General features: G+C 39.5%; 1 protein-coding gene across 4 annotated transcripts in view; it reads right to left on the bottom strand.

Annotated features, from left to right (window-relative positions):
* Positions 1–26,842, bottom strand: part of cdh22 (cadherin 22) — a 238,185-nt gene that overhangs the window by 20,156 nt on the left and 191,187 nt on the right. For all 4 annotated transcript variants that reach the window (XM_020597448.1, XM_020597358.1, XM_020597609.1 and 1 more), the window contains 5 exons: positions 23,746–23,913; positions 21,786–21,967; positions 19,866–20,122; positions 16,888–17,024; positions 8,498–8,619 (listed from right to left, as the gene is read on the bottom strand). In XM_020597448.1, coding sequence (XP_020453104.1) covers positions 8,498–8,619; positions 16,888–17,024; positions 19,866–20,122; positions 21,786–21,967; positions 23,746–23,913 — 866 coding nt within the window. The remainder of the gene's footprint in view (positions 1–8,497; positions 8,620–16,887; positions 17,025–19,865; positions 20,123–21,785; positions 21,968–23,745; positions 23,914–26,842) is intronic.

The following is a 26,842-nucleotide window of genomic DNA, read 5'->3' as shown; positions in this document are numbered from 1 at the left end:
GGCCCGCGTCTCGTAAAACACGGGGGGGGGGGGGATTGCTTATGGATTAGCATATGGATTGCTTGTCACATTGGCTAGATATGGCTAGGCAGTCTAAATAGAACAAATTATAATCACTAAGTTAAAGGAACTACATTATGTTGCAGTAAATTAGCTTTTGTGGTGTTTAAGCTAGCTAAAGTTCACGCTGACAATCTGAAACTGTTCTCACCAGAAAAACAAGTGAAGATCCTGTTTTCCTGACAGTTGATCTCTTACAGTTTTAGAAAAAAACTATAAATTCAAGTAATCCTCTTTTAACCATTAAGACAATCTTTCCTCAAGATAAACATTTTTGTTGCCTAAACATAGCTATCAGAATGCTTTTATAATCCAAACCAAAAAATCTGTGGAGGGGACCTTTTAGATTGCCCTGGCAAACATAATTTAGGATTTGGGACTAACGAGAGCCACTGAAGCACCAAACGACACATGTCAAAAGTTCCACCTAATGCATCTATATAGGACCTTTATGCCTTAAGCACTGGCATGAAAGGGTAAACCTAAAAAAAATAATGCTGGAACCATGAATACTGCAGTCTGTCTAGTCTGCTGTAACATTTGAAATACAAAAGGAAGAAGCATTTGGTGAGTAGAACAAATGACTCACTCAGTCTCCTACACATGAAATACTGTCTGGCAAAACCGTGAGTCTGTGTGGATTTGTTAATCATCTGTGTTTGTTTCCTTCTTTTGCTCATTTCAGTTCTAGCTCTAATGCGTGCCTGCGCGTGTTAGTTTTCGTATCCTTTCTGAAGGAGGTGAGTAAGCGTTGCTGTCACATGTATGGGATACAAACCTTCGTCTGTTTCAGATAGGCTTAACATTTAGCTGTTTCAAATGGACGCTCCCAGAGGTCAGAGGTTGGTGGTGCCATGGCCAAACTGAGGTGATCTGTCGCAGTGACCCACTCGGCCAGCTATGAGATGGCACAGCAGAGACGACAGGCCTTCATTACTCCAGGCCATACTTAGTATTAGGCTTTGCACCTAGCCTTTTGACTGCACACATCAGAATTACACACTGAATTACTTAATATAGCACTGTATATTAGGGTAAGGGTTGACTTAGTTGCATAGGCAAAGTTATAAGACCAGAGAATACATTACAATACTTTAGTGAGGGTCCTCAAAAACCAAAGTTCAAATGCATGTGTGTTATTGTACATGCTATATAGTGAGGACCAAAAAAGTATTTTTTTGCTACAGAGTAAGGACATTTTTGGCCGGTCTTCACTTTCTAAAACAGCTTTTTGAGGGTTAAGACTTGGTTTTAGGGTTCAGATTAGATTTAGGCTTAGGTTAGGGTTAGGGTTGAGCATTATGTCAGTGAGCATCCTCACAGAGATTTCCTTTGCACCTAGCAAATTTAGTGTGGCAACATGGTTTAAGGTTAGGGTTAGGCATGGTTAAGGTTAGGATAAGTCTAGAGGAAATGAATGTAAGTCAATGTAAAGCCCCTATATGGAGTGAAAACACAGCATGCTGTGTGTGTTTGTGGTGCACTAGGGCAGTTTGAGAGAGTTTGAGACCCAAGGCAAAAACCATTAGGACACCCCCCTCTGCTGTGCTTTACACAGTCATTACTAATGAGACAACAACTTGCCTTGAATCAATCTGAACTGACCAGAAAAGCATCATGGAGTAAGAACTGCTATTAAGTAAAGTTTTGGTGTTCAGGTCTGTATGAAAAAAACAGTCAGGGATCAGACTGAACCATGCTTTATAGATTCAAAAATATGTGTATAGCAGAAATAATATTATACAGTATATAAAGATATTGGCATTAAGATAAAGTGCACTCTTTAATGACTGAGAGAATAATTTTCCAAAAGATCAAGTTATAAAAACTGCTAATTTGTCAGCAAGCTGTGAATCTAGAAACTGGATAAAAGAATAAGTTACTTCTTTTACCAAAAAGATGATCTTCTAAATTATTAAAATGATCAATATTTTATATGTGTTCTCTAGGGTGCTGTGATTATTAAACTGGCTTTTTGCCAGGGAACAAGAACTAGACATTTCCTCAACATGTTTACAAATGTACATGAAGAAACTGTGCCTCAGAATAATTTATAAAACTCATAGGATGTTTCATAGCTGTTTCCCAGTATAACATCATTTTAATGGATGACTGTGTCTCTGCCTCTCTACACACTCACTATTGTGTTGGTGGTGGCTTCCATTTTTAGGTTTTATTTTTAGGCCTTAGTGGAATAGAGGCATGAAATGGTAAATGGCAGCAAAACGACTATGCTGAATTTAAAGAGTAAGAAGCAAAAACACATTCTGAAACATCACTGATTGTGTGAAGAATCTGTTTGTTGCAGCCTTTCTCTCATCTTGCTACACCTTACTGAGAGTAGTGTGCCAAGCTTTCCACCTCATGGATGCAAAGAAAGCTTTTGCAATAGTTGGCCTTGGTTTCAAGTTTTCTAGCATTTCTGAGGATTATTTTTCATTGCATCTTTCTCTACTCCTCTCATGGTATTACTGTATGGTTACTTATACTGTATTTCCTTCCATTTCCTAACACTGACCTGGATGAGACCCTTATATGGCTCCATAAATAACGGGTGAGAAGCTATTTAAAACTACATGTCATGGCCCTGGCTTGAACTGTGTCCCCAAGCAAAAAGCTGCTTAGCCTGTGTCACCCATTTTATTATTTACTTCTCAGCCACCCCTCCCCCCTCCTCCCACATGCAATCTCCCTCTAAACAAACAAAATAGGTTGTGTTGCCAGTTCTCCAATGGGATCAAACCCAACTGCAGTTATAAGGCTTAGGTTAATCTGATTTTTCCTGTGGTTCCACCAGAAGCTAGACCTGAACCAGGGAGCTGACACTCCGTGAATAAGATTGTGCAATAACATGGCACACAACAGGAGACAGCGAAAAGCTCCTCATTAGCTTAATAAACCAGGGGTTGATCTGACATGTTAAGAATGTGACGGTGAACAGCATGTCTGTCTGTTTCAGTGAAGCATGTGTCTGTGCAGGGTCAGGCATGTATGACTGAGCTTATGATATCATTGATGGTAAACAGAGTGGCTGAGATGGATGGATGGATGACCTTCTGGACTCTGCGTTCATAGTGAAGTGTCACCTCAGTAAATCTTTAAATTCTCAAAGCTCAGGTAGAAAAACATCACATCCAGGATGGTATATGCCCTGCAATGACAGCTTGATCGAATGAATTAGGTGTAAAATAAATTACTGTTTGCTTATAATTAGCTACAATAAAGTCTTGCTATCAATCATGTGGTACTCATAATGCCTCACAAGTGGGTTTTAGCTGATTTGTAGTGGCTACATGGAACTAAAGAACCAATCTTCTGTGAAAAGTTTTGAATTCTGAGCCAAACAATTTGCTAGCGCATTCAAATGAAAAATAACAGGTGTTATGTGGGCTCTAATGCATTCAGCCAGTGTAGCAGGCAGAAGGTGAACCAGACTAGACACTGAACAAAATGGCGATAACCTTTTTTGAACTTCAGGTTTCCTTTTCACATAGGCCAGATGAAGTGTGCACAGTACATGTTCTCTAGGTCCGGAGGCAAACGCATAAGGCATAGGAGGGCAGCTTGCCAGTGTTTGACATCTATTCCAGGTGAAAGAAAAATAGACTTAATTATGCCTATTTCCAAGAGCTGTTGCCCTGTCCAAGTTTCCAAATTGATTAACAACATTCTGGGGAGCTGAAACAAAATTGAAGCTCATTTTACTCACAAACATCTGTTGGCTGATGTTTCTACCTCCGGGCTCCTCCTTTGGCAGCTTATTTTACTGAATAAATAAATGCATCCTGGGAAGCAGCAGCAGACATCAGAGTGCTTCAACATATCAGGTAACAGCCTTCTGTTTTGACTCAACCCTACAGTGCTGACTTCTGAATTTATAAGGTATAAGAAGATCATAGAAAATCTTACAAATGTGGGGAAACTTGCACCAATGATTACTTTACATTTAAGTGCAAGCGATTGTGTTTATATCTGACAATCAAATTGTCAGTTTGAGACAAATAAAGATCCACTTGTAGCTTAAGATGCACTGTCATCATGTGCTTCATCACGACTACAGCTCAACAAACCTGCTTTCAAATAAAAAAACAATGAGATGAGATTTAATGTGACACGCATGACTATTATTAGTCCTATTCCAAGTAGATACATAATGACAATGGTTCTGTAGATTTGAAACACTCACAGTAATTGGATGCATCAATATTTGTGAAATTTTCAGTGAAGAAAATATCTCACTGTGCTGTGACATTGGCTTTTTACCCTGATTTCAGATTCTGCTTTACACAAACCCACATATATGAGTTTGAGGATAGCAGAATTTATACAAACTACACAAATATACTGCTGGTTAGAAGTAATTAGGTTGTGCTAGGCCTGTGTAACTTTATAAGAATTAGCAAAGAGAGAATGTGTGAATGTCACTTTCGGCTTTTCCCGTTAGGGGTCACCACAGCGAATCCTCATACAGACGATTCGCATGTTGACATTGGGCACGTGTTTTAAGCCGGACACCCTTCCTGATGCAACCCTGGCTCGAATCCTAGCCACTAGTCTATCAGGGACCCCTAAAAGACAATGTGTAACAGATAGAAAATAAATTGGGCTGTATTAGTCCCTAACTGTTCACAAGCTGCCTCATGACAAATCTAAAAACCTGCAGCTATTCACATGACTTTGATAATGAATAACAGCACAATGTCACAGAAAACTCCCAGAGTTTTTGCATGTGCCCGCATGAGCTTGCAGGTGTGTGTGAGTGTGTGGTTGTTATTTCAAAAAGTGGCACAGAGCCACTTTGTGCTGCAGAATAAGGAGGAAAAAAAATACACATCTATTTATCAATGGCAGGCTGTGTGACATTATCTAGTTTGTCCCTATCTATTGTCCCTTCAGAAAATATGATGTGCTAGTGTTTCTTGACAAAATACAAAATAAATAAATAAATAATACTGAGATGTGGCTATATTGCTCTGTTCGGACAGATGCCAAACAGCTCGATTACCTCTCCAGAGACCAGAGGGTTTTAAAGAAGGGCAGAGTGCCAGCACTTTTGATGTTTTAGGGCGCATTTCTTTTTTCACTTCTCTCTCTGAGTTGGAAGGTCAGCAATGGAGAGACTCTATCCTTGCCATTAATAAGAAGAAAATAATGCTACAAGTACCAGCTCTTAGGTAACGTATGTATCCTCAGCCCCAAAACAATCTCTCCCCACCGCTCACTTCATTTTTCAAAGATAAAGATGACGTGACTGACAACAAGTAGTGGAAAACCTGTTTTTTTATATTGTTCCTAAAATAACATGGAGGAGAAAATTGTTTCCTCCATGCCACCCAGTGCTTACCCCAGAGGCTGAAAATGAGCATTAGAAAGCCTTTGACCCAAAGCTAACACATTTTTATTCAATCTCAGGGGCTATCTCAGACAGAGTTCCCCAAAACAACATAGAAAATAGAAAGCTTATAGAGAAGACACAAAATCTAAGATACAAAAATTTGGAAGAAAGACATTACTGAAAATGGACAGATGCAGTCTGATGTTGCTCTCAGTGAACCCCTTCTAGGCAGTCATAAATACACAACAAACTGACGGATGGATAGAGGAACTGACAAAGACAGACAGATAGCAAGGCTGATAACATGCCACATTCTGCTGTATGTGCTTTTTAGCATCTTTATTTGGTTTGCAATTTCACTGTGAAATATTTCACTGCATTTCCCCCTAATGAGCACACTGAAATCTCTTTCTTTTACAATGCAGGGAGCCGGCAATGATCTTTCCGCTGTAAGACTAATCATCTTTGTGTGATTAAGAGCTGAAGGTTAATGTGGGCTCTTGCAGATGGGAGAGGGAGTGAGATGGGAGTAAGAGAGATCAGACCAGACAATGTTCTAGAAAAGCGCAGGCGGGCGGTGTGGCAAAGGCACCAGGGGGGCTATAAGTGGTTAAGAGTCTGTGGATCAAGGGGAGGAGAGGCCAGAGCCTCATTACACATGTAAATGCAGCTTCCAGCATGGAGGGCTCCACTTTAAAGCCTTGCTTTTTTAATTATTCTTTTGCTCTGCACATGATAATTGGGTCTAACTCAGCCCAGGGCCTGTTGACTATATGTATGGAGATTAAAACACCCAAATGACTCTGTCAATTTTTAATGGTGATCAGTGGAAAGCTCCGGGCTCCTATTGGACTGGAAAATAGCATGTGCTGCCTGTTGTCTTGATTTTTTTCAGACCCCACTGTTTGACTGGAATTTTAGTTTGTCTGTATTGTTCTTTCATGCAGAAGAAAATTGCTGGTCAGCATGAGCCTACAAACTTTACATCTATTCAAATATGAAATTCACAAATCCTTCATTTAGTTTAATCAAACTCATTTCTGATATTGACAGAAATTTAGTGTTGAAATCAGTGGCATAATAACTGCCCTGCATTCAGCATGAATAAAACAGAAAAAAATAAAGATATTATTTGGAAAACAGCTTGTTTCTCTCACTAACACTACCTGGAAAATTATGCATTTGACCAAAATAAATTGCCGTTGGTATAAAGCGTCAGACGGGCCTTAAAACATGTTGCTACATGTGAATCACCAATTTAGTCTAAATCAAATTAAGTAGCAGAACAAAGGCTACTGGTCTCAGTATGAGATCCATTCACTGACACTAATCCAGCCAATTCTTCTGTCTAATGGTATTTTCAGTGAGGCTAAAAGTCAGAATCGAGAACTTTGTTGTTGCTTCTGTTCTGCCTGCCTGAATGACTCGAACCATCCATCCATTATCTACGTAGTTATACCACTGCTGTGGTGCATTGCTCGAACCATCCATCCATTATCTACGTAGGTATACCACTGCTGCGGTGGATTGTGAGGCAGCTGGAGCCAATCCTAGCTGACATTCCACTTCAGACAAACATGCTACTGTATATTCAGACTACATGCTGAAGTGACCCAAACTCTATTTTTCCCCCCAGGTGACCCAGATCTGATCTTTTCACGGATGTGTGGACAAACCAAATCCGATTGTTTTCATATCAGATCTGGGCCACTCTACGGGGGTTAGTGAAGAGAAGATGACGTTTTACTTTTGTTTACCATTCATGGACAAACTGGAAGACATGTGTCATAACCGAGCAGTTTTTCAAGGAGCTGTGCAATTTGACCATCACACAAATGACATTGTTATAATTGTTGTATAGACATGACTCACCTTTCAGTTAAATCTGTGCATGCGTGGCAGTTTAGGACCTCAACAGTGTTTATACTGGAACCGGATACAAGTCATTTACAAACACGAATGTGAAACATCAACACAAATAAATAGGATCTGACTAAATTAATGGGATTGAGCATTAAGGCCTGTAATGTGAACATACTGCAGTGATAGAGACAGACAACAACCCACTCTCACACCTAGTGGGAATTTATAGTAACCAGTCAACCTAACCTGCATGTTATTCGACTGTGGGAGGAAGTCAAAGTACCTGGAGAAAACACACACAGGCACGGGGAGAACATGCCTACTCTGTAGAGAAAGCCTTCAGTCGGCTGCGAGGCTCAAACTCGGAACCTTCTCCCTGTGAGGCAATGGTGCTAACCACTGCTCCACTCGGCTGACTGACTCACTAAAGATAAACCAGGTTAAATGGATAGGCTTACATTTTCACAGAAAGACTTTCAGGGTATGAGCATGTGTATCAGAACAGGGTATTTCACTGTTCTATTTCAATGTGCAAAAATCGTGCACCTATCCTGTAGCAACATGGCTTTTTTGTTTAGTCCAATAAAAACTAAGGTAGTTAAGGCAATAGTTAATAACTGATTACATTTTTCTGCACATTTCTACTATAAAGATATGTCATGCAATGTCTGAAAAGATTTGAATGTTTTGCACAGTAACTCTTCTTTTGTGTTAATGTGTGAGTTGCTTGTTAAGTGTTTCCACCTCTTCTTTTAGTGCTCTTGTAATTAAGGCGTATAATGTAAGACAAAACCATTGATTTTCTAATAAACTCCATAGTGGAGTACTCTTCAACTCACTTCTTGTCAATAATTAGCTTTGAGTTTTGTTCGCTAATTATGTGCCGTGTTCAGTATTGTGCAGGTTGTACATTGTTTCCGGTACTGGAAATGCAAAGGTCCTTTTGGCAATAAGACAAATCAGATTTATCAAATTATCTTATAATGTTAATGAAACATATATGTCATTTGCTACAACACTGTTTTCAAGTGCCTTTCATTATTGTTGGCACTGGAGGATCAATCTGTGAAGCTATAGCAAGTTGATTACCACATCATTCATGTTTAACTTGTTGCTCAGTAAACAGCAATTACTGTAGGTATTAATTTTGGCCATCTAAAATGTACAGATTAAATTCCTACTGTGAACATACAGTATTAATGTATGAAATTATCTGCTCCAGAGTCAAGAAAAGCTTACCTGGCCTGGTTTGGCATCTTCACATATAGAGGCTTCGTATGGTGTGGCCAGTTCAGGAGGATTGTCATTTACATCCAGAATTCGAATACTCACTTCTGAGTGTGACACCATGGTATGGTTATCTACAGGAGAGATGGAATGAAAACATTTCAGCAACACTGAATGCAATACAGTGTTAAGGACTTTGACAGAAGGACAGTGTGTAACTTGGGATAACTCTCTAGCAACAAACTATGAATTCACTGACTAGGAAGGCTGAAGCAAAACAGAGTATAATTTTTCTAGATACAATAAAAGTGGTTTGGTAAAGTGAGGATTAGACTGCCACACAAAACACCAGAGCCTTCCAACTGAATGACTGAGGATCTGATCCTGTGCTGATGCTGTAAAGAATGAGGGTGTTTCATTTTTTCAGTCATCCATCTGGCAGTACAGGTATGCTCTTACATACATCGGTAAAGCTGTCTACACACAGCTGTGTTTCACTTGTGCTTAAAGCATGTAACTGCAACCCAAAGCGTACTTTTTTATTTTTAAGACGATTTCCTTCTGTAATATAAGCACTGTGTACTGTGTACTGGGCTGCGAGCTCTGCCAAAGTGCAACTGACCACCCAGGAGTCCTCTGGCTGAACAGAACCAGAGCAGACATTGACAAAAGACTGCAGCTGTTGCTTACATGCTGCCGGCCTGCTGATTTTGCCTTTAGAGTCTTGTGTAGACAAGATGTAAGAGTCCATGAACAACACTCTCAGTGCACTTCTTGTCTACCTTCAGTATGAGTAAGACAAGACTCAGATGGATGCAATTTTCCACATGGAAGCAGACATTTGGTTTGCCATTGTGGCTAAGTGCTGAAGGGTTTTAATCTAATGCCTCCTCAAATTGCACCCATTACATGAATAACACTTTCTGGCACCAGTGAGTGACATGAAAATGGTGGCAAAGAATCCATTTTTGTCTCTGGGTCCTCACTATCTGATAATGACACTATAGCACATTGCTGTTTAATAGTCTGAGTGCAAGAGGAGCGCCTCAATACAGTGATAATGACAAATAAATGCTTTTGACAAAATTGCCAATATAGTACAGTAATTTTATTTTTCATTTCCCTCTCAACTAAACAAAACACAAAAAACAGCACAATGCACTCTCAAGACATTTTTCCTAAGAGAAGATTATATAATTATTAAAATCAAAACCCACTTCAAATTAGCTTAACATCTCCTTGAATCATATTTCCCTTTCTTAATCATATAATAATGTCTGATGGAGTTTCCATGTTACTCACAAAATACAATGTATACTAGCGCAGAAGTGTGCTTGAGGCCCCAAGTGTGTGTGTGGGTGTGCATGAACTGTATGTGAGTGTGAGTTAGAAAGGAAAACAGTAACAGAGAGATGAACGTTATCCCAGTGTTTAATCAAGTGTTGGTCTGGATATCCTGGATAATTGGAGTTTACAGCTTATGAATAAATAAGAATAGACCACTGTCAACACCCAGTTCATGCATTTGAGTGCCCTAAAGAAAATGTAACAACATGCTGCCTCTGACAATTACCCAGTGATGGAAAAACACAAAAACTCTAGCAGTTAAAAAAGCTTCATGCAATGAATTTAAATGATTGTGATTATGTAAAAATAGCAGATGGTTAAGTGCAATTAAGGGAGCTCACTATAAGTACCTTTAACAATATGAAATTAGTGATGCACGTATATGTAAAAACTAAATTAACACTGCTAAATAATTTGCCTTGGTATTTGTGATTGCAGTGGACAAAAACATCTGTTTCTTTATTGTGGAGAAAATAAAGCTAAAATTTTAGTCTTGGGAAATTGTGAGCGACAGCAAATGGCCAAACAACTTCACACAGTATGAGTCCTCATACAGAAATGACTCCTGAGCATTTTCTGCAATCCCTACCACACCTGTGTGGAAAAACTTTGAAAAGCCCCTCAACTTTCTTCCATGAATTCTGCCTTCTATTCACAAGAATTTGGAATCTGAATAATCACTTTTAATTTCTGTCTTTTTGTCTTCTGTCTACAGATATTTTTAAAATGGCTGTTACATCAAGCCGGTAGTAAAGCTGAATAAATGACATGTCTAGGGTCATATTTGCTTACATTGATAAATCTCCCACACACTCAGCAGTGGTTATTGCTGTTTGCTTGCACCATTTCATGTCCACCTGTTTTCCGCTTTGTTACCAACATTTGAATTTTCTAGCTCTTGTCACAAGATGATGTCAAGGGTAAACTTCAAGCGTCGAAAAACTGCAACAGAAAACCTATGGATGAATTCAGAGGTGCTGTCTGTGAATGTCACTTATCTAAAGACGTTTTCTCTCCAGACTATGGCTGCAGAATCTGGCAGAATCTGGCCTGGACTTTGTCGAGAGTTGCCTTTTTATACTGGAGGTTGTCTGTATCAGATGCATGCTCACCTACTGGAAATACTCTGGTTATATGTCTGTGTGTGTGTGTGGGCAGGGGGGTGTCCTGGGTAGAGTGCGCAGGAGGCGAGACGTGGTCACATAGCTGGTTTGTGATTTGGTCATAAACAACAGTCTCTTGTTGTATTTTACAGGTATCTAACAATTCTGGTGCCAGTTCCTGAATCACGTCGTGTCCCCAGTTGAAATTTTAGTTGCCATCTTCATTGTAAATGACCATTTTTTCTTCATTATGGGATGTTTCTATTCTTCCAGTTTCGCACCGGTCACATGATAGAATGTCATCAACATGCCCACTAGCGCCGTGTGATTAGTCTGGACTTTACACTGTTGTTTTCTTACATGGGCTCATTCAGACATTATGTAGACCTTTTACTAAGAAGGTGGAAGAGTAAAGACCACTTAAGGTCTGGGTCAAATGATTTGGACATTTGCATTCTCACATACAGCTGCTCTGGGTAATGCCTAGATAATTTCTGGGTTCCAGTGCATTTCTGTAAAGGGCTTATGAGAAAAGAGAAGTGTCAAAAGCTGACACACAGGTGGGGCCGCAGGCCAGATGTAAGAATTAGACAGCACATGTTTACCAAACACAGCCAGGTAAACAGAAAATCAACAGAACACAGCAGACAAATTCTCAAGATCACTCCCTCTACAGTATCTCACCACTCAGTTCTGCCCAACAGTGGCACAGCAGCAAATGAGAAATCTAGTCTCAACTAATAGCATAATCCTCACATCAATGCTGGGTTTAAATTGACTGCTTTTTGCCAGAGCAGCAAGACCATAAACACGCAGCGAGTTCCACCAGTGCTAGATATCTCTTTTCTTTTCCTCTTCTAATTTTGTCTTCACATTATGCCGCTGTGCCCACTGTGCCGGAATGAAAACCAGCAATCATCAGATGTTAGTCATTTTACATTTCAATTCCCAGAACTGAAAGCAGATGAAACAATATGAGAATGCCTCACCCCTACCCCAAACTCTCTCCACAGGAAAAAAGAGTTATTCATTAAGACAGGTTTATTCATTTGGACCAAGTGGCACTGTACTAAATCAGTCCTCAGATAAAGTAGAATAAAAGGATTTCAACAGATTATTGACATACTCTGCATCTGTGCAGCACACACCAGCTGTTGCAAATCTTTCAGAAAGTCTTACAGTAAATCTCTCAGGCACTGGATTATGCTGACATAACCTCAGGGAAGACATGGAGTGAGTGTAGTGCACGTCTTTGCATATATGGGTGTACCTACATGTTTGTGTGTGGGTGTGTGACCAAATGACATCTTCTTTGCTGGAGGACACAGTTTAGTTTGAAATGTCACTTTGGTCAGGAGCGGAAAACGAGAATATGAATGTACTCAACAGTGTCTGCTTCTGGGCTCTTTACTGAGCCAGAGGCTCAGCAACGCTGGCACAGAGGCCACAAAGTAATAAGGTCATTTTTCTTCAATTGCATAGTTCCAATAATGCACAGACTCACCAACCAAAATACCTTTATTTCAGATTGACTTGTATATTCAAGAACTCCCAGCTCTAAATGTCCCCTGTGTTAAAGGCACAAAACATTCCAAGGTCTTCTGAACACACTGAATTATTTAAAACTTTCAGTAAAATAATGAAATTACCTTGCTCATTCTTAGTGAAAAAATTACATTTTACAATTCAACAGTGACCCTTTTCCAAAACAAAAATGTTCACAAAAGCTCACATCAGGTGCAAAAGTATGTTCTTCTCAGTGGCTGTTCTCAAACAAGTTAAAAGTGGGAGCAAAAAAATAAAAAATAAAATAAAATAACTGACCTCAGACTCATTTCCAATAGACAAGACAAATAATTTTCACCATTATCTAGATTAAACCTAAGATACTGCTACTGCGCAAAGCGGTCAGTCGTCCCTTTCAGAAAGGAAATCTTAAGCATCCTTTGTCTAAAAACTGAATCAGTTAGCTACAATTCCAGTTTAGAAAACTCTTTCACTTTCACATCAAGATATTTCACATCCCTCAGGAATCATATGCAGTTTTAATTTTATGCTCAATCCATTTGTACCATTTCTATGTTAACTGAAATCCTACTTGGCTGGCTGCTGGCGGGGCATTCTTCAAACTGATTTTTTTTTCTTTTCTCATTCACTTCGCTGGTGTTTTTGGATATAATCTGCATGAGAAGTCTGTCAGACTTTAATGAAACCATGCAGTGGTGGCCTACGGGTTGGAGAAGTGAGTTTGTGATTGGAATCACAAATCCCTGGCCAGGTGGGATTAAATTTGGGTGGGATGGGTGACAAAACAATGCCTGCCCCACCCTCATTAACATCACAACACGGCCCTTAATCTGAGTTGCTTGGTAGCCACAGGTCAGTCTGTGGTTGTACTGGGCAGCTTCCAGGAGTGAATGAGAACAGGGAGAACATGCAAAGTCCATACAGAAAGGCACCAGGTCGGCCTGGGGTTGTACCCAGAACCTTCTTTCTGTGAGGCGACAGCACTAACCACAGTGCCACCCTGCAGTCATTCATACTTTTAATATTAACTACAACTGTCACAGTGTTATTGTTTTAAATGAGCAAGTCAACATGTCTCCACTAACAGGAATCTTCACCAATAAGTGAAAGTCTTACAGCAACACACGGGAGAGGTGCCTAATTTCCCCAAAATTTCATTGCAGTCAGATAAGTGGTGAGGGTAATCAGAGCTATGATGTGATTATGAAAATGGTGTAGACGCATCAAGTCTGGGTTTCATCACAGTTCACTGAGTAGCGTTTGAATAATCAATTAACAGATAATGAGGCAACCAAACAAAAAGTTCACATCACATTCATCCCAGTGAAGACTACAACACACCGACACACACTAAATTTAAATGTATTCTTGGTGACAGTGACATGCAACCATTCACATTTAGAATAATTTGAGACTAATACAATGCAAGTGAGCAACTCTGTGGCCCTGAGTGCCAGAAATTCCCCACAAGCACTCTATACACTAGGCATGACTGGTGCTTGACAAATTAATAATGTCAACCTACCAAGTGAAGGAAAACAAAACACATCAAACAACTGTTTGAGTATTCAGGATCTCCTCCTCCTTCACAACTACACTGACAGTACAAACATGTGAATGATTATATAACAGGACAAAAAAAAAAAAAACAGGACACATCAGTCAGGTCACAATCTTGGGTTCCTGATTACACATTAATATGTCTCCACACCCTTGTTGACAGATGTGCTGTGCGCTACAAGACTGCAGCACCTATTACATCCAGTGGAACATTTTATTTATTTATTTTTGCTTTGTTCTTTAGACCCATTTTCTTTTAAATATTTCAGCTTTGATTGAAAAAAAGCCATCTCCATTCACAATGTTGCAACGAGTGCTTGATGTATTTAGGGTTTGAGAGAACAGTGTTGTAATACCATAAAAATCAAACTGTGTGCATTTGTTTGCCAGACAGCAAGTGAGAAAAGTTACTATATAAACTGTCTCTTTCCTGCAACAGTGCAAGAGATAAAGACTTTCTAGCTACTTTGGTATCTATTTGCCCTCAGGGTGATGCTCCTTTTTCCACCTACCTGTCTGGGTAAAAAAAAAAAAAAACTGTTTTTGTGAGGTGATATCATACTTGATATCATACTTGCCATCACTTCTCGAAAATTATATGTCACTTTAACTTACCCTGATATTTTTCTATGGAGAAGCCTGTCAGGAAGTGCGAGAACCCTGAGTAGTGACAGTGCAGTTAAATGCTCCTTCTGTACTCAGGGAGTTCTATATTCTCTCAAAAGGAGACAAGTGCTATGCAGATGAGAAGTTGTTTTGTTCTACAGTGACAATGTCTGCAGGATGAGTTCTTAGAGGTTGCAACTTTTAATTAAGTGAATCTGAAGATGTGAGGTGTGTGCATATGTTTATATTTGCGTTTGATTGGAGGGGTATCATCTCAGCACCGTCTGCGCTTACTTGTAATAAAACCTCTTTACTTAGCCTGCAGTCATATGTGTGATAATTGTCATTTTGTGTAGTTTTGTAGCTGGGGTTAAACAGACACTGAACACTGTCAGAAAGCTTGTGCACCCCTGGTACAGTGGTAATACAATAGTTGAAAGTTCAGTAATAGACTGGGGGAATAATTAAGGGTCATGCCACAAAAGACACAGTTTACCAATGCCCCCCAACAAGTTGAACTTAATGAGCAGAGAAACCCAACAATAAAGAACAAAATCCTTATGTAGAAGTGCTTTCTTTAAACATTCTAGCTAGCTGCAGGCAGCCTCCTATCCCCTGACTATTCCGATTTCTCTTGTGCTCTGTTTTTCTTTCTCTGTCTCTCCTGCTTCTTTCTGTCTCCTGTCTGTGCATCTACAGCAATAAAAGCATTCTAGATGGGAATGCTTATGGGGTTGACCACTGACTGCCTGTCTGAATGTTTCCTTGGAAGGCAATGTATGAGGATTTATCTGTCAAGTGCAGGCATGTGTTTATGTCTGATATTGGATAGGGCAGGACCGCTTTAAATGTTCAATTAACATTAAAATGTCCCTATGACATATTATGCCAAGTGCAAAGAGGCAGAGCACAAAAGCCCTCAGACTGCTCTGGGAATTACAGCTATTAAAAAAAAAAAGATTCAGAAAGTCTCATTTTGTCTTAATCTTTGCATTGGGTGAGACTGCTTCCTATTCGGTTTAGGCTGTATTGATTATTGAAGTAATCACTCTGGGGCTATATGAGAGAAGAACAAATGTGAAGACATTTTAAAATCTGCTTTTGTTTTTGTGCATTGTTTTCTTCTTCCTTTTTGTGTACAATGATAAATATCGGTTAGAAGAAGAATGCAATTTCCCCTGCTTTCACAGCAATCCCAAAATAACTTCATATGGATAAGATCGAAGGAAATAGGAAATACCAAGCCTCCTTCTTTTTAAAGTTTGCTTATAAAAGTAGAGTAATAACTTTCCAGCTTATAAGTTATTACATTCTTCATTTTCTTTGCTTTGACAAAAGGAACCAATGAGATACAAAACTTTAAGCTCTTCCTTCATTTCAAACGATGTGTTTCTCAGCTCTAAGACAAGTGATTCAACAATAACTGTATTTTTCCCAGTGATATCAGAAAGATGATGGCTACTACTGAGGTCTGTGACGCCCTTGATGGTTTGGCAGAAGAAGTGACAGCCAGATCAGTGTGATTTCAAAGCTGCTGGCTGATAAATAAACAGTAAAAGTGCAATCTGCAGTCCAGTGGGATAGAAAATGGCAGCTGAAACATGGATCCTCAAAACAATGGACTGGAACAGTTCTGCTTTAGTCATGTCTGTTAACTTGGTTGTGGACATTACATTCGTATTCTTTGTTTTTTTTTTTTTCCAAATACAAAAGCCACTTTGTTGCTGAAAATGTGCAGGAACGGTCCCCCCTCCTCACCCCTGGTGGGAAGTGCTAAATGTTAGACAACTAATTCAATGTGTGCAGTCTCCATCACTGCTAAGCACTGGGTGTAGCCAAGACCTGGCAATCAACAGAGAACTTTCTTGTTAATAAATTGGGCAGTAAATTGCTCAGACAAAGCCATGCCCTTTAGAACAATCACACCTCTCAGTCAGATTTTGTTGATGTTTTCCTAGTTTTTCCTTCAGTAATATAAGAAAAAAAAATTATGGCAGCTACATTAATGTGAATAACTATGAAAAGGAATGTTCATTTCCTTGCATCTTCAAGCTCTCTGCATTGTTTTGACATGCCACAAGTGTCACGTAGCAAAAACGTCACAGCAATAGTTCATGTTGTACCTAGTAGAGTTAGCCATACATACTTGTTTACACTAAATATACAGAGTATTTTCAGCAATCTTTAAACATTTTGGCAAGGTGAAAAAGTCACCAGATGAATATCAGCTCTTGTCAGCAGTATGACAATGCAATTTACCTGCTTCTACAGCTTTCACGGTGATATTGTGCCAGCCAGCGGTCTCTCGGTCCAAAATCTTGCCCAGTGTGATGGCTCCCGAATCAGGATCAATATGGAAAATCATCTCCTGGTCTGTTGTCCGATCGATGGAGAACCTATAAGCACAGACATGAGAAAAATAGGATATAGATGTCAAGAAAGAGAAGCAGTAAACATGATGAAGGAAAGAAAATCAATAATCACACATGAACCTCATTTTTAAAGTCATTTCATAAAGATATTTGTATTTTTATGTCATGCTTAACAAGGACATGTAAAGAAAAACTACTTGTACAGAATGAATCAGGGTTAAAGTAATTATATTTTAAAGGTGTTTACTGGAGACGTCTGACATGTTCTGAGGCCCTAATAGTGCTGCGTCCCTTAACAGCATGCAGCTATATAGTGACTCTTACTATGCCTATTCAGAGTAACAAAATAAACATTAAATATTCATTGCGTAAAAAAACCCACAAATGCATCATTCCCTCTTTGGGGTACTTGGTGTTCAGAAAAGACTGGTGAGTCAACAAAAATCTGCTGAAAGGTTTCTTTGTTCCACTCACTCCCTATCAACACACACACACACACACACACACACACAGCTGGCTGGCTTACTAATGCCCGGATACACCATAAAAAGCACCATGCACGTTATCTGCTCTTAAGGTTTCTGGGACAAACATGCTAAGCAGCATTCTTCCCAGGTCTCATGAGAATGATGGGTTACATACTGTACTAGAGATGTAAAACGTAATGTCAAGAGAGCTGTATTCTAAACTCTAAATTGGCTCATGCGTTCATTTTTAAAACCGTGTGAGTGTGAAATTACATTTGCATTTCTATTTGATTTTTTTTTTTCATGTCACTAAATGTCAACAAATGAAACGGGAGAACAAATATTTATTTTACTGTTTCAATCATTGTGCACCTACATTTGGATAAAATGTCAAGATAACTCAAGTTTTAAATGAGATTTTTGCCAGCTGTATTCACATGAAAATCCAGTTCTTCCATTTAAAAGGAGACCACTAAGTTTAAGATACAGTTACACACTTCCATGTAGAAAAACACAGCCAGCATGTTTGTCTGTCTGTCAGTGTACAGCTCTGTTACATCTACTATTATATGCTATACATACAAAACAATGACCAGATTTGGCTGAAACATTTTTACACCTGCTATTGACATATGCTCTGTCTAGAATAAACATTAGACAGACTGATCCTACCTTTACTGAATATCAAATTGTGCGGCACAGTTATGTTTTGTCTTCCTTTATTTCTTAAAAACTGAATTCGGATTCATACCAGCCATAATATTATTGTCTTTATAGTTTTTTAAATCATTGCACCCCCACACCTACAGTACAGTGATTATTATCCAAAAGGAAACAAACAAATAAATAAATACATACATAAACCTTAGGTTCCGGTAAAACCAATTCATCTATAACATGAAAATAAAAACTTACAGTTGATTATTTCTTTATCTTGACTGCTCTGTATTGTATGCATGAGCATCTTTGCCAAGTATCTAGGTTAACTGCCAATTGTGTGATTTACCTGGTTGAGTCCTTGTCAGATTTTATTTTAGTTGTAGGCGTCGTCGTTCCGTTTGCAGTTTGCTTTTATCGTGGAAAAAGTCATCTCTGTCCTACAAAGGCGGTCTTGGTGATGAGCCCCGCAGTGCATGCACATGTTGCACAAACACCACACCACTCAAGGTGCATCATTACACAGAGTTTAAAGTAGAGGAAGTGTGTTGCCTAATGCTGGAGGCCACGAGGCTAATTCTGCCCTGTAGGTGGCTCCTGGCCAACCTCTCTCTCTCCGTTTCACCAGCTAACCCATTTACTTACTTAAACACATGTACATGCATAAATACACACACACACCCACACACTCGTTCAGCTCTGGGCTGCCAAGACACGACGGCGCTGCCATGGTGTTATACTTTATTACACCTGGAACTCTCAGCCTCATGCATTTTTAATCTAAGTAATTTGCACATGCCCGGTGTGTGTCGGTGTATGCTACAGTCGGGGAGGCTGTCTTAGCCCTTATCTTTATTCCCCACTCAAACTGCAATTGCTCTTCTCAGGACATATAAACCACAGACCTTGGTACAAAAGATTACAAGCTGATATTGTTTTTATCACACAGTAAAAAAATAGATGTATGGTGCACCTTCATCCATTGTACAACTCCTGCTGTTTGCTGGAGCTTTCTCGGCATCTTTAAGAGAAATTGTTGAAAAAAAAAGAAGATTTTTCTCTTAAGCCCTTTAGCTACCTATTTATTGCCTTGGAACTGTTGTTCTTTAAAGTAATATTTTTCATAGTACAAATTTTGTTCCAGTGAAATGTATCTACAATAGTAAAGTAATATACAGTAAATGCAGGATGCAGTGGGCACATGACAGCAGCCTTGTGGGGTTTCATGTTCATGCGTTATCCTGTCCAAGCTACATATAAATGAGGTGCTCACTGTCATGTAAACCTTTGTTTTGCTATTCTGTTATTCATATTCAGCAGTAAAGTTGTTTTTATAGTACTATTTTATTGCCAATCGATGTATATTTATCAGGCTAATTATAGTTGCAGAAAGCAGCTGTGTACCTACTGTCAAAGTGCTGTTTTAATCTTATCTGCATTTACATTTACTTTTTATAAGCCACATTTCTAACACAGCCCAAAGGTTTTCATTAGAAGCTAATTTAATATTATTAAATCAAATCACACAACTACAGCAGTACAACTTCACTACTTCACTAGTCTTTGCCTTCCAGTGTGGATCGTGCCTGTGTTAAACATTACACAATGTTATGGACAGTATACAACAAGCAGGGTTTGGGATTATAAAAACCATCAGTGACCCAAGTCTGCATTCTACAGCTTTACAGCATAATGCTTTTTTTTGTTTGTGGTGAAACTGGTCTTAGAGTCTTTGCTGTACCTGACAGGTTTATTCTTCACATCTGGATCCCTAGCAGAGACAATGCCAACCAGGGCTCCTACTTTGGCATCTTCCTGCACTTCCATGATAGCACCCTCTGCCGGTTCAAAGATGGGTGGCTCATCCACGTCCGACACGCTGACACGAACAATGGTCTGGTCTCGGAAGGAGCCCAGGTCTACGAAACGTGGGTCAACGTGCTTATTTACTGCCTCCACTACCACATTGTGTGTCCGTTTGCTCTCGAAGTCCAGTGGCTAAAAGACAGAGAAGATTAAATAATCACTTTCATTCCACAATAAGTCATCCACCATTCAAAGTGGCATTGTGCTTACTGATGGCCAGAAGCTACATTATACAGCAATAATACTAATGAAGAGACTAGAATCGGTGGCAGCCTGGAGCCAGTGTATTGAAGCACACATATTCTTCATATTTCTGTTGATGGGTTCTTTCAAGCCAGTCTGATGCCAGCTGCATCAACAAACCACTGCCTAGATCATCACTACTGGTTGTTAGAATGATTAAGACTGCCACATTTCTGGCAAGCCACTGAACCAAAACACCGCTCTTGGCTGAATGTCACACGGCTCCTCTGCCATTAGGCCCGACTGATAACAGAGATGTGTCACTTCGGAGAAACACCTCTGACATCTTTGTTTTTCTGTGAAAGATTTGACTGCCAGCATTCTGCATTTTTTGTCACAGAGTGTAAGGTGAAAAAAAAAGCTGACAACTGTTCAGCTTTTGAAGAGGAACAGTACTGACAGCACCAGTCAAACCACAGTTGGCAAACCAATGCTCATCAGTCATCAAAGACCACTCGTTCCTTTCTCAGTGAACCTTGAGTTTCTCTGTCTGAACAGGGCACAAGCTGCTCAGCTTACTAAAGAGAAAGGCTTACACTAGCTGCTAAGGGCAAATAGTACTTTGCCAACTGAGCCCCAGTGTTTGTGCAATTCTATCCATCAACTCTTCACGAGATTCTGCCAGAGATCCCAGAGACTGCGTTGTCTGTAATGACTCATGATGCATTCTTTAAAATTAAGTAAAAACAACAACAAAAACAACAAAAGCTTATCAGAAATGTGAGTAGCATATGTAATAATGATAACAGCTACATCCCAAGTCTCTTATAAGCGCTGTTGTTTCCCTCACGTCTCTTCTTTGTGTTCTAGTCCCACCCATGTAAGATGCAAAGACAACACGAGGAGAGAGGACTCGAGGATACGTGTTATTAACGACATGAGACATCCTTTCCTCAGATCTTTGATGTGAACTGTCCAATCAACAACTGATTTCTGATAAAAGGGCATGTCAGTTCACAAAAAAAAAAAACTTCTGTGAAGGATGGTCTCATGTGTCCTCTGTCATGGCTCTTCCAGCACTGTCCCTATTTCTCTCTCCTATGTCCTATGTCTTCGAATGACCAGAATGACTTTCAGGTCGACCCAAGAATTGAGGATATAGGACCAATCTTATACGAGAGATGTACCTGGTACAGGGAAACACGTTTCCTAACTGTGCATATGGCAAAATAAACACTTTGAACTTGAACTTGAAATTTGGTGACTCAGATTATTGAGGAACTCTTTTCAAACACAACAGTCATTGCTTAAGACTTGTTCATAATAAGGCTGCATATAAAATTGTTTGTACATTTATAGACAATTACTGCAGAAAATAACTCTTAGCTAGTTCATTTAACTAGCTAAGAGTTAATAACTGGTGTCATGCTCTGCAGGAAAGAGATTAAATCCCCAAAGACTGTGTTTTCAATTATAAGTGGGTATTTAAAGTTTTTAAAGTCAAAATTAGATGTTAATTAAGTGTATCTGTATAATTTTTTGCTTCTACAAGAACAAATCAATATTGGTTTAACAATAACAGCAGCAAGGCATTCCTTTAAATGGACTGTACCTTCTTGATGGAAACAACAGCTTCTTGTGTCTCCACATCAGTAGTGACCTTGAAGAGCTCCCCTCCTTCTTTAATCAGATAGCTCATGTCTGTGTTCTCTCCCATGTCTGCGTCCGTGGCAATGACGCGTCCAACTGGTGTCCCCACCGCTGCCCCCTCTGACACAGAAAACTGATACATCTCTGGTTTATGGAGAAGAAAAACCCATGGGCAGATAAAAGACAAAAGTTCAGTTTAGCAAAGCGACAGAGGGATGAGGTGACTGTGGACCATGCGAGGATGTAACATGGAGAAGAAGGGGAAAGTTACCAGTAGAGGAAGGAAGAGGAAAAACAGATGGGTGACACTGGGTGGAAAAAGGAGGGTGGAAAGTGATGAACTAGGTAGATGACAGGGACCTGAACAGAAAAGTGGGAAGACAAAGGGAATGAGAATGAGGAGAGATGGGTAACAGAACAATAAAGTTGGAACAGAAACAGGTTGACTCCAGACAGTTGTTGTCAGTGTGATCACTGCATTCACATACAACACAATGTAAAACTGAGCACATTTGTATATTAGCTACATCTGAATACATCACGGTGTCTTGTTGTCTTGCACTACACTAATCTACCTATTAGTTTTCACAGTGGATTTACATTACAGTATATCCTGCTTATAATTGATCAATGTTATCTAAATGTAGTTTTTAGTGTACTGGGATTGTATTCATCTAATAAAACGGTGATTAAATTAAGGCCAAGAGGTGTGCATCAACATTAATAGGATAACTTTTACTTTTGCTGGCACAGAAAAATGACTTGGGGAAATATATAAGATCTGTATAAGACAAGATCATCTTCATTATGAGCATGAGAAAAAAGACAAAAGTAAGAAGATAATATTTTAAATTATGTGAAAGAATCAAAGTCCTTTGTCATCTTCCTTTGCATCTTTTTCGTGAGGCTGCTTTCTAAACTCTATCTACTCCCCATATGTTACAGTCGAGATACTATAATCCTGCAGGGTTTATCCCTCTGACTCGGTAAATTTGATTTACTGAGATGAGAAAAGGATTTATACAGAAATAAGAAAAGGTGTATGGAGACATATCAAATACAATCAACCAGACTGTCAGCTGTTGTTCCTCCAGCTGTAACAAAAGTAATAGTGTCGTGGTTTAACTAAAAAAAAAGAAGACAAATAGAGAATTGAAAGGAAAGCAAAAGGGGGAAGCATTATTAAATTCAAAAAAACTACAAAACACATTATTCTGTTTGGACTAGCATTTAGCATGATAATATACTTGTAAGAAGAACACCACATGAGCTATTTAATATAAAAAGGTGAAATGTACAGAAGCGCACTCACTGTTTATTGTACTAAAAGTACCTCTGTTGGTACAGTAGGTAAAAAATATATCATACTATAGTTGATAATGAGACAGATTTAGATTTAACTGCGTGTTTCAGCCCTACCTGTTGAGCGCGTGTGCACCAAAGCCATGCAGAAAGTCTTTTAGTCCACAAATCACCTCACCCTCATAAATCCATGACATTACAATGCGGAACAATCAACCTTATTGATTCAGTCCCCTCTTGAGCCTTGCTTAAAAAGACTGATCAAATGTGCAGTGGAACGCACCGATTCTCCACGTTTGATGGACTACTTTGTTGCGGGCTGTTCATTTGACTGGCTCATAAATTTAGCTTAGCTGATTTTCTTGGACAATGCAAGGCCGTTCAATATGGTCACTGATGCTGCCACAGCTTATTGTTGTCTATGGCCTGAAGGTTGCAAACTATATTGTACGTCGTCAATAATCTCCTCCATGTTTCTGTCTTCAATTTCAATTTCCTCATTATTTTTCCTCTGTCTCTGTCATTTTCATCTGTATTCTCTCTTTATTTCCTCCCTCTCATCGTGTGTCTGACCATCTCTTAGTCTGTCTAAAGTGAAATAATGTGCGGGAGACACTTACTCTGTGGGAAGCGTGGTGGGTTGTCATTAACGTCTGTGATCACTATGGTCACTGTGGTCGAGCCAGAAAGACCGCCCATTTGTCCTGCCATGTCTGTTGCCTTGACGACCAACTCGTACCTATCCTGTGTCTCTCGGTCCAAATCTGCTACTGCTGTCATGATAATCCCTAATAATTGAGGGATGGAGGAAAGATTGAAGGAGAGAGACACACACACACAGAGAGAGAGAGAGAGTGAGGAAGAGTAGGAGTAATAAGTGAGGCCAAGGGAAAGGTTACATTAGTGGTTAGCACTAATGCAATAACCAACTACATTTCCCCTCTCAGTTTCAGTATCAACTTCTGCTAAGCGCTGTATTATGGAAGCACAAGTGCAGGGCATTTCATTTCACCTCCTCAGACAGACTGGATGGAAGAGATTGTGTCATATTTGTGCCTCTGCACATATTCCATTTTATGGCTCAGCTGTATTAAAATGAATATCATATAGGGGCTAGATGAAGGCATGCCTCAGCCACCCTGAGCAGCATTACAACTATTCTCTGGTGTGTAAGACTGCACTCAAACCTGTAGAGTGGAATTCCAAAGAGAAGCTGAGATACACAGAGAAAGTGATATAATGTAAAGAGAGAGTTAGGACAAAGCGAGGCAAAAGGTAATGCAATGGCTTTACTCCGGAGTGCACATTCTGTTGTATTTTATTCAGTGATCAGTTAAAAACATCCTGTTCAGCCATGCTAGTTGTCCAGCTATTATAAAATGTAAAAGTGCAATTCCCTACTTTCAGCTCAAGATCAGCAGATCAATGTTTTGGTCACCGTGGAAAAGATTTGAGGAAACAAATCTGGTCAACTTACTATGAACAGACACTGACCAGAGCTTGTCAAAGGTTATGTTAGATGTGATTTTAGGATCTTAATGTCTTGTCATTCCTACCAGTCCTTTGGTCTCTTTTTTTCATTCTATACAGTATCTGCCTCTCTCACACTCGCACATGGTCCATCTTGGTTTAAAAGAGACATTCTCCTTGTTGGTCCAGCAGCAGCATCAGCAGCTGTCTGGTTTACTGAGCAGTAGTAATATGATTCCACTTTACCCCTTGGGATTTTCCACATCAGAATCTATTGATGTGTTTCCTAGGCTTGGTGTGCTGTGTCACTCCCAGAGGTTTGCATTATATTGGGTACACAGCTCACTAATTCCAGTCACATTTAGCCCTGGGCCATGTTCTATGGAGTAGCCAAAATACAGTACATGCTCTTCTTTCATCCATTAAAGGCCAGAGGGGATGCATCTAAATTAGGACTGTCAAGAGTAAAACCCCAGCCCGCAACTAGTTCCAACATCATCCTACAGTCTGTATGTAGAGGTGTCTACATACAGTAGTCTGTCTTCATGAATGCAGTTAGTTTAGTCTGTGAAGTCCATATTCCAAAGCTCATCATGGAGCCTTAAGATTAATGGTTTAACTATGTAATGAGCCTTGTTCACCACTTTGAAACAGTGCCTCAGTATGGTAATGCATCAACAAAATAAGATGTTCCACTCATTTCAACTCACATCAATAGAATTTCTGGTTTTATCTCACTGACAGATTGAAATCTCATTCTACTGCGAGTCTACCAATCTCCTGTCCTGTCAGTTGGTCTGTATATACTGCTGCAGTCGAGGTTTCATGAGCGGTGCCACTGCAAGCTGACGTGGTTGCAAGTGCTGTGGGCAAACATACATTGTAGCACAACAGCTACCTGTGGTGCAGAGGAAACCAAGAAATGCTGCATATCTCCTCTTCTACACCTTCAACCATTGCATTCATATATATACAGAACCTATAGCTTTTCCTTGTTTTTTCATCTTAAAAATAGGGATGCTTCCTTTGTTACCACTGTGTTTTGGAAGGAGGCAGAAAAGAATGTAAGCAGGACAGTGTTAGCAGAGACCAGTCATCACAAGAAACAACATGCAGCTGACAAATCCATTAGATCATATATCCACACAAATACTGGTTTCCTAGATGAAGGGTACAGGTGTAAACTTTTAATCTGTTGCCAAACAGCAACAGAGTCATATTAATAGAATGGCAAAATAGGAATTAATATAGGTAAATTCGACTCTTTAAAATATTTTTTTGTTGTATAACAATTCTAAAATGATCTACTTTCAAATGAAAAAATCTAATGTACCTTTTCTAGCCTACCTAATTTTGGGGCCACCTCCTTTTTTCCAGTTGTTACAGCTGAACACACCTGTGGTATTCTTTCTACAGTTTAAATCAAATATTGTTCAACTAGCACTGTTGCAACAGTTCCCATACTGTTTATGTCTTGCCTTTGTGCAGACAGAGTTTGCTGTTTTGGAACACTTCTAGAAACTATTTGCATTGAGACACTGCTGCAGAAAAGATAAAGTTAACCTATTATTTGAGCCTTGAAGCAGGCCTGTTTTACATGAAATTTACATGCAGCTTCAGTTTTAGGTGCCTTTTTTATTTTTATTTATTTATTTTTATTTTACCTCTGGCAGTCTACTTCTTAGCTTTGCACCATTTAAGGTTACCCACTGAGCCCGAAATGCCTAAATGCCAAAATAAAAACTGGAAAAATGGAGGTGACCCCAAACGTTTGAAAATAAGTGTACATTGTATGGTTTAATCCTTGGAAAATCACCCCTTTGACTCAGATACTCAAAACCACCTACAGACAATTCCAGCAAAGTGGCAGCGAAAAACACAGAGACTCGCCATGCACTTTGTTACCAGTATGAGTGAGTGATATTAATGAGGCAGATTTCACAGCTGTTCAGTCTCCTTTTCATTTTGGCCTTCCTGACTCAGACCTTTAAGGCTGGTCTGTGCACCTACAAAATGGGAACAGGGGGTGGGTAGAATGGGGGTTGTGAGACAGAAACTGGAATATACCATCCAGTCTCTGGGCTAGTACCACCAAGTCAGAGCCATTTATCATCCCAGCACCTACACTGGCCACATTGGAGTGGCGGAGCCCACGAAAGGAATCATTAAAACTTTAGTGTTTCTCTCTGGGGGACTTTCGAAGGCAAAAGCACAGTCCTGAAAGACTGTGGGTCAGAAATGTAGGGA

This window comes from Monopterus albus, unplaced genomic scaffold (genome assembly GCF_001952655.1).
Source record: "Monopterus albus unplaced genomic scaffold, M_albus_1.0 scaffold1.1, whole genome shotgun sequence".
NCBI classification, from domain to species: domain Eukaryota; kingdom Metazoa; phylum Chordata; class Actinopteri; order Synbranchiformes; family Synbranchidae; genus Monopterus; species Monopterus albus.
Note: the sequence above shows the minus strand (reverse complement) of the source record. Positions and strands in the feature narration are given on the sequence as shown.